The sequence below is a fragment of the Otolemur garnettii genome, unplaced genomic scaffold (assembly GCF_000181295.1).
Source record: "Otolemur garnettii isolate 467f Iridium unplaced genomic scaffold, OtoGar3 scaffold00011, whole genome shotgun sequence".
Classification (NCBI taxonomy): Eukaryota; Metazoa; Chordata; class Mammalia; order Primates; family Galagidae; genus Otolemur; species Otolemur garnettii.
In genome coordinates this window covers 27,527,738-27,536,715 of record NW_003852406.1, presented here as the reverse complement: position 1 = coordinate 27,536,715, position 8,978 = coordinate 27,527,738, and the positions used below count along the sequence as shown (strand labels likewise).

The 8,978-nt window shown below is 45.2% G+C and overlaps 1 protein-coding gene across 1 annotated transcript in view; it reads left to right on the top strand.

The window, feature by feature from the left end:
* SNUPN (snurportin 1) overlaps nucleotides 1–8,978 on the top strand; it is a 33,987-nt gene that overhangs the window by 4,379 nt on the left and 20,630 nt on the right. The window contains exons 2-3 of the mRNA XM_012801815.2: nucleotides 4,091–4,253; nucleotides 8,019–8,163. Of these exons, the coding sequence (XP_012657269.2) occupies nucleotides 4,096–4,253; nucleotides 8,019–8,163 (303 nt within the window). The 5' untranslated portion in view covers nucleotides 4,091–4,095. The remainder of the gene's footprint in view (nucleotides 1–4,090; nucleotides 4,254–8,018; nucleotides 8,164–8,978) is intronic.

The window sequence follows — 8,978 nt, the reverse complement described above, 5'->3', positions numbered from 1 at the left end:
GAGGCAGGAGACTCGCTTGAGCCCAGGAGTTGGAGGTTGCTGTGAGTGTGATGCCATGGCACTCTACCTAGGGGATAGCTTGAGGCTCCGTCTCAAAAAAAAAAAAAAGAGTTAGATGTTGGACAGCACCTGTAGCTCAAGGAGTAGGGCTCTGGCCCCATGTGCCAGAGGTGGCAGGTTCAGACCCATCCACAGTCAAAAACTGTCCCCCCCCCCAAAAAAAAGAATTAGATGTTACAGTGAGCTATGATCATGCCACTATACTCAACTCAGGGTGACAGAGTGAGACTCTATCTCAAAAAATGAAAATTAAAAAAAAAAAAGTTAAGCTGGCATGACACCCATAGCTTAGTGAGTAGGGTGCCAGCCACATGCACTGAAGTTGGCTGGTTCGAGCCCAGCCCGGGCTTGCTAAAACAACAATGACAACTACAACCAAAAAATAGGCAGGCATTGTGGTGGGCACCTGTAGTCCCAGACACTTGGGGGGCTGAAGCAAGAGAATTGCTTAAGCCCAAGAATTGGAGGTTACTGTGAGCTGTGATGCCACAGTACTCTACTGAGGGTGACGTAGTGAGACTCTGTCTCAAAAAAAAAAAAATTAAGCTGTCGTATTTCATGTTATCTGTATGTAACTGCCATTTATTTGTTTGCCCAGGCTGGTCTCAAACTCTTGGACTCAAGAGATCCTCCTGCCTCAGCCTTCCACATGTAGCTGGGACTATGCAGTAGGTGTACATCACCATACCTAGCAAAAGATAATTTTAACGTTTCTTTCATTTTTTTTTTTTTTTGAGACAGAGTTTCACTATGTTGCCCTTGGTAGAGTGCCATGGTGTCATTGCTCACACCAACCTCAAACTATTGGGCTTAAGCAATTCTCTTGCCTCAGCCTCCCCAGTAGCTGGGACCACAGGTGCCCACCACAACACCTGACTGTTTTTTGATTGTAGTTGTCATTGTTGTTTTGGCAGACCTGGGCTGGGTTCCAACCTGCCAGCTCCAATGTATGTGGCTGGCACTCTAGCCGCTGAGCTATAAGCGTTGAGCCAAAGTTCCTTTAATATTAAAAAAAAAAAAAAAACAACTAATGCTTCAAATTTACAAAAAACTCTGACTTCAAATAATATACAATGGAAAATAACTCATGGGCCAAGTAGAAGCCTATGGAGTTGTATTTGTAACTGTGGACAAGGCTCTGGAATGATACTATAGATTTTGGTGCTCAGAGCACTCTATCTGCCCTGGGATAGAGTTTAAGCATTGGTGGTGCCTGCTGGTTTACACTAGCACGGAAGGGTTAAAAGGGTTGGGCCATCCCAGCAATGTCAGTCAGATTTCTCCCAAATATTTCTGTTTTCTTAAGATCTAAGGCACACCCTTAACCCTTGGTGAGCTCCTGTGCCATCTTATACCTTTATTCACAGGAGTGTGAGTGAAGAATAAATTCACTTTTTTCTCCTACTCCCATTCTTTAGGGAAGTTTGTCTCAAAAATGACACCTGCTCTCTGCCTGTCTCCCCAGTGTTCATAGGGATGCCTTCACACTCCTGTATCACTGGCATTACCTGGTAGGCACTCTTCACATCCTAGCTTTTTCCCAAATGAGTCTCACATGGGTGGCCCTGAAATGTTCCTTCTCCCCATCCAGAAACAAAACAAAACTGTAAAATGAGGCAGTAACAGCTAGGATTAGGGTTTTTGACTTCTCTGGACTTCTTCCAAGAACCCCAGAACCAGTGTTTATCCTGGAGCTAAATTTTGTTATGAGTTGGCTTTTATTAATCAATTGGATGAACTCTGCATCAGAGAACCATATTAATTATTGAGTGACAGCTATTTAGAATTGGAGGAAATTCAGGAAAAATTAGATGCTTGATCACATCACTAGATGTCAGTGGTGCTAAGGGATTAATGACAGGGCTCATGAAGGGTAACAAAGAGAAAAAGTTTGGTTCAATTGCTGAGTGAATTTGCTTGCTTGTGATTGACGTTTGTATTTGTGTGTGTGTGTTTTATTTGTTCTGGGGTTCTTTTGTGTGTGTTTTTATTTATTTTCATCTATTTCTTTTTTTTGAGACAGAGTCTTACTGTCACCCTTGGTAGAGTACAGTGGCATCACAGCTCACAGCAACCTCAAACTCCCAAGCTTACACAATTCTTTTGCCTCAGCCTCCCTGTAGCTGGGACTATAGGCATCCTTCACAGCACCCAGCTATTTTTTGTTGCAGTTGTCACTGTTTAGCTGGCTGGGCCAGGTTTGAGGCCTCCAGCCTTGGTGTATGTGGCTGGCGCCCTAAGCACTGTGCTATGGGTGCCAACTCATGTGTGTTTTTATTTTTGAGACAGTCTTACTCTATCTCCCTAGGGTTGAGTGCTATGGCATCCATCACAACTCACCTCAAACTCTTGGGCTCAAGCAATCCTCATACCTCAAACTTCTCAAGTAGTTGGGACTACAGGTGCCCACCAAAATGCCCAACTAATTTTTCTTTTGTTTATTTGTTTGTTTGTTTTAAACCCATGAATCATGATTTTTTGGGGGGGGGGGACAGAGCCTCAAGTTATCCCCCTGGGTAGAGTGCTGTGGCATCACAGCTCACAGCAATCTCCAACTCCTGGGCACAAGCGAGTCTCCTGCCTCAGCCTCCCAAGTAGCTGGGACCACAGGCACCCTCCACAACACCCAGCTATTTTTTGGTTGCAGCCGTCATTGTTTTGGCGGGCCTGGGCTGGATTCGAACCCACCACCTTAGGTATATGTGGCAGGAGCCTTAGACACTTGAGCCACAGGCGCTGAGCCAGAATCATAATTTTTATTCAGGTGTTTTCCCCTTATTTTTGGAGACAGTCTCACTTTGTCGCCCTTGGTAGAGTGCTGTGGTCATAGCTCACAGCAACTGCAAACTCTTGGGCTCAAGAGATTCTCTTGCCTTAGCCTCCCAAGTAGGTGGGACTACAGACACCCACCATAACGCCCAGCTACTTTTTTTAGAGATGAGATCTAGCTCTTACTCAAGCTGGTCTCAAACTCCTGAGCTCAAGCAATCCACCTGCATGAACCACTGCATCCACAGTCCCAGCTACTTGGGAGGCTGGAGCAAGAGGAACTCTTGAGCCCAAGAATTTGAGATGACTTTCAGCTATCACACCAGGACAGTCTACCCAGCCCAGCATTGGGGGGCAGGGGGGTTTGTTTGTTTGTTTTGGTTTGGTTTGGTTTTGAGACAGGGTCTTTGTTGCCTCAGTTAGAGTCCAGTGACATCATCATAGCTCACGATAACCTCAAACTCCTGGGCTCAAGCCAGCCTCCTGCCTCAGCCTCCCAAGTAGTTGGGACTACAACCTCATCTAGCCAGTTTTTTGTTTGTTTGTTTTTTCTATTTTTGTAGAGACAGGTCTTGCTGTATTACTCAAGCTAGTCTCCCAATCTTGGCCTCAAGCAAACCTCCTGCCTGGGCTTCCCAAAGTGCTGAGATTACAGGCATTGAGCCACTACACCTGACTGTATGTTTCAATTTATATATATACTAAGAGCTATCAAAATGATCACCAATGGGCTGGGTGCAGTGGTTCAGTCCTGTAACGCCAGCACCCTGGGGTCACGGTGGATGGATTGCCTGAGCTCAGGAGTTGGAGACCAGCCTGAACAAGAGTGAGACCTCCACCTCTACTAAAAATAAAAACTAGCCGAGCATTATGGCAGGTGCCTGTAGTCCCAGCTACTTGGGAGGATTACATGAGTCCAAGAGTTTGAGGTTGCTGTGAACTGTGACTCTAAGGCACTCTACCAAGGGCAACAAAGTGAGACTTTGTCTCAAAAAAAAAAAAAAGATCACCAATGAAATATCTATAGGAAATAATATTATTACTAATATGTAACTCATTTACCCTTTAACTTCCTTTTTTCAATGGAAATAATTGTGACTTTGCATTAAATGAGGACTTTTTTCAATGGAAATAATTGTGACTTTGCATTAAATGAGGACTTTTTTAGGAATATAGCCATCATATTACATCATTCATAACTGCCTATACACAGGGGATAATAAGAAATGAATGAGCCATTTTCTTATGTTTTCCTTTGTAGCGAAGATGGAAGAGCTGAGCCAAGCCCTGGCTAGTAGCTTTTCTGTGTCTCAAGATCTGAACAGCACAGCTGCCCCACACCCCCGCCTGTCCCAGTACAAATCCAAGTACAGTTCCTTAGAGCAAAGTGAGCGGCGCCGCCGGTTACTGGAACTGCAGAAATGGTAAGGATGCTTTAACTCCTTGGCTCCTTTCTCCAAGCTGGAGCTATGAACCATTTCCGAGGATTTAGGATTGTCTCTACAGAAACCCTTCAAAGTACATCCTCTGTAGAGTGATCTTCTTGCCCACAAGGTTGGGAGGGATAAATACTGGTAGGTGTCCTTTATACCTGGAGTTTAGAAAAAGATAAAGTGGAAGAAACTCTGTTTGAAGGTAACACCTCAATTATTGGGTTAAATGTTTCTCTTTTTCCTGGCAGCAGTACTGAGCTTTGCAAATTAGAAACTTGTGAAAGCCACTCCCAGACTTCCACTCCCCACATTCCCTGCTTGCTTGTGTGTGTGGCTTGTCCTGCACTCTGAATTCTGGTATTGGTTGTGGTCTTCCCTTCTGCCTACAACACAAATGTTTCTGTGGAGCTCTTGGGAGTTCAAGACAAATAATTCAACAGGAAATCTGAGGAAATGTCTTCCATACACTTAATTCTAAATGCCAAGATGCACAAACAGGGGAGAACTCAGGATAGGAGCGTTTGGGGCTGAACTACTCTGAAGCCAGGGCCTGTCTTTTTATTCTCAATGTACCTTAGGCCTCTTCTGAGTCATAAATTAAGGAATTAGGGTTTAGGAGAAACTACTAACAGCTGCACAGTTTTCATACACTATGTACTTTGCCTAGTACTGGATCATCACTGCGTGTGTTTAAAAGAAATGGTTCCCTACAGCCTCTTGGTTGCTTGCAGATTACACTCCCAGGTCATTCTTTCCCCTGTCCTTTATTTATATTAATTGTTTTTTTGTTTGTTTGTTTGTTTTGTTTTTTGAGAGAGAGAGAGAGAGAGAATCTCATTCTGTTGCCTAGACTTGAGTGCTGTGCCATCAGCCTAGCTCACAGCAACCTCAAACTCCTGGGTTCAAGTGATTCTCCTGCCTTAGACGCCTGAGTAGCTGGGACTATAGATACCCACCACAGTGCCCAGCTAATTTTTCTGTTTTTAGTTGAGTCAGGGTCTCATTCTTGCTCAGGCTGGTCTAGAACTCCTAAGTGAAAGCAATCCTCCTGCCTAGACCTCCCAGAGTGCTAGGATTATAGGCATAAGCCACCATGCCCAACCTATTTTATTTATTTATTTAGATTTTCTTGGGGGGGGGGCGCAGATTCTCACACTGTTGCCTTGGGTAGAGTGCTGTGGTGTGATAGCTCACAACAACCTCCAACTCTTGGGCTCAAGTAATCCTCTTACCTCAGTGTTTCTATATTTAGTAGAGACGGAGTCTCGCTTTTGCTCAGGCTGGTCTTCAACTGGTAAGCTCAAGCTATCCACCCGCCTCAGCCTCCCAGAGTGCTAGGATTACAAGCCTGAGCCACCGTGCCGGCTTTATTTATTTATTTTGAGACAGAGTCTCTAGCTGTCGCCCTGGGTCAAGTGCCGTGATGTCATAGCACACAGCATCCTCTAACTCTTGGGCTCAAGTGATTCTCTTTCCTCAGTTTTTCTTTTTTTTTTTTTTTTGAGACATAGTCTCAAATTGTCACCCTTGGTAGAGTGCTGTGGCATCACAGCTCACAGCAACCTCCAACTCCTGGGCTCAAGTGATTCTCCTGCCTCTACCTCCCTAGTAGCTGGGACTATAGGTGCCTGCCACAATGCCTGGGTATTTTTTGGTTGCAGCTGACATTGTTGTTTGGTAGGCCTGGGCTGGATTCCAACCCGCCAGCTCAGGTGATGTGGCTGGCGCCTTAGCTGCTTGAGCCACAGGCACCGAGCCTTTTTTTTTTAGTAGAGATGGGGGTCTCACTTTTGCTCAGGCTGGTCTCTCATGAGCTCAAGCAATCCACCTGCCTCAGTCTCCCAGAGTGCTAGTATTACAGGTGTGAGCCACCTTGCCTGGCCCTAATTACTTATTTTATTCTGTCACCCAGGCTAGAGTACAGTGGCACGATCTTACCTTCCTATAGCCTAGAACTTCCTTGGCTCAGCCTCCTGAGTACTGGAGACTACAGGCACATGTGACCACACTCAGCCTTTTCTTGTTTTGTTTTTTTGAGACAGTCTTACTTTGTCTCCTTGGTAAGAGTGCCATGGCGTCATAGCTTATAGCAACCTGAAACTCTTGGACTCAAGCAATTCTCTTGTCTCACCTGCCCAAGTAGCTGGGACTACAGGTGCCCACAACTACTGGCTATTTTTTTTTTTTAGAGATAGGGTCTCGCACTTGCTCAGGCTGGTCTTGAACCTGTGAGCTCAAGCAGTCCACCCACCTCAGCCTCCCAGAGTACAGGCATGAGCCACTGCCCCCAGTCTAGCTTATTTTTCTTACTGTTTTTAGAGATAGGGTCTCACCGTGTTGCCTAGGCTGGTCTCATACTCCTGGTTTCTAGTGATCCCTTTTTTTTGTTTTTTGAGACAGAGTCTTACTATGTTGCCCTTGGTAGAGCACTGTGGCATCACAGCTCACAGCAACCTCAAACTCTTGGGTTTACTTGATTCTCTTGCATCAGCCTCCCAAGTAGTTGGGACTACAGGCGCCCACCACAGCACATGTCTATTTTTAGAGACGAGGTCTTGCTCTGGCTCAGGCTGGTCTCAAACCTGTGAACTCAGGCGATACACCCGCCTCGCCTCCCAAGTGTTGGGATTACAGGAGTGTGCCACCTCGCCTAGCCTCAATTTCCTAAATTTTCTAGGATTTGTAGTTTAAAAAAAAAAGAAGGGAAAAAAATGAAGGATAATGATAAAAGGAAACAGGTAACAGATATTAAATCATAAACTAAGTGCCCTTTTATGAAAGTTACACAGGAATTGAAGAAAGACCTGGCTTCTCAGAAAGCTATATAAACCAAGCATGGTGGCATATGCCTCCTGTAGTCCCAGCTATTTCAGAAGCTGAGGCAAGAGAATCAGTGAGCCCATGAATTTGAATCTAGCCTGGACAACATAGTGAGACCACATCTCAACAAAAAGAAAGAGAAAGCTCTATAAAGCCCCAGAAGCTGTCCTTGTATTAGAACTCTCACTGCATCTCAGGTGTTTCCTTTGTTCCATCACTGGGAGCTTTTGCTGAAGTGTCTGCCAAGCAAAGAAGTGTCAACTCATCTGGGGTGAGGATGGGAGCCTGAGGTGGGCTGGTGGGGGGGGGGGTAGTATGTGAGCCTTTTCAACTAGTGAACCTTGAAAAGTCCTTTAAATATTTTCCTTTCCCATTCTTAGGAAACTCTGAGGAAGACTGAGTGTGTGCCAAAGGGATTTGAGGACGACTGAGTGTGTGCTAAAGGGACTTCCCATTTAGGATTTGTGAGGAGGCAGTGACTAGTTTAGCCTTACAAAGGAGATTTCATGATTTTTTACTCCCGATAGAATCCCCAGGTTGTTCACAAATTTAGGGCCTTTGAATTAAATTAAATTGGTCATATTATAGGGTGTCTTCCTGTAAGATATAAAGCCCTATCCTTTTTTTTTTTTTTGAGACAGAGTCTCGCTTTTGTTGCCCTCAGTAGAGTGTCCTGGCATCATAGCTCACAGCAGCCTCAAACTTTTGGGCTCAAGCTATTCTCTTGTCTCAGCCTCCTGAGTAGCTGGGACTACAGGTGCCTGCCATAATGCCTGGCTATTTTTAAGCACAGGGTCTCACTCTGGCTCGGGCTGGTCTTGAACCCGTGAGCTCAGGCGATCCACCCACCTTGGCCTACCAGAATGCTGGGCTTGCAGGTGTGGGCCACCATGCCCAGCCATAAAGACCGATCCTTAATGCCTTTTCTTCCTCCAGCAAGCGGCTAGATTATGTGAACCATGCCAGAAGACTGGCTGAAGATGACTGGACAGGGATAGAGAGTGAAGAAGAAGATAAGAAAGATGATGAAGAAATGGACATTGACAGTGGCAAGAAGTTACCAAAACGCTATGCTAATCAAGTAAGTACTCCAGAGAAGTTAGATCTAGTTAGTTTCATTTCCTTTACTATGTAGTCGAAGCCCACTGAAATCAATGCTGCTGTGGAAAAGAAGTTGGCACTGTAGGCTCAGCTTTTGTAGCTCAGCAGCTAGGGTGCCACCCACATACACCAGAGCTGGCGGGTTCAAATCCAGCCTGGGCCTGCCAAACAACAGTGACAACTACACAACCAAAAAAAGTCTGGGCATTGTAGTGGACACCTGTAGTCCCAGCTACTTGAGAGGCTGAGGCAAGAGAATCGCTTAAACCCAAGAGTTGGAGGTGGCTGTAAGCTATGATGCAACATAGTAAGACTCTGTCTCAAAAAAAAACCCAAAAAAACAATGGCATCACCTGCTACAGAGAAGACTTTTGTGAAAGGAAAAGTCAATCAATATAGCGAACTTTACTGTCATTTTAAGAAATTGCCATAACCACCCCAACCTTTAGTAACCATAGAAAGCAAGATGTAGGAGAGTATTTCATAACTTGGGGCTTGGGAAGAAGTTCCTACTCAAAATGTAAATCCCCGAAGACAGAAGGAAGAAATAGACTCGAGATTCCTGAAAATAAAAACTCTACAACAAAAGATGGCATAAACAAGTCTTAACAGGTTGGAAGAAAAGCTTTAAAGACACAAAACAGGCTCGGTGCCTATAGCTCAACCGGCTAAGGCTCCAGCCACATACACCTAAGGTGGCGGGTTCAAATCCCCAGCCTGGACCCGCCAAACAACAATGACGGCTGCAACCAAAAAATGGCCGGGCGTTGTGGCGGGCGCCTGTGGTCCCAGCTA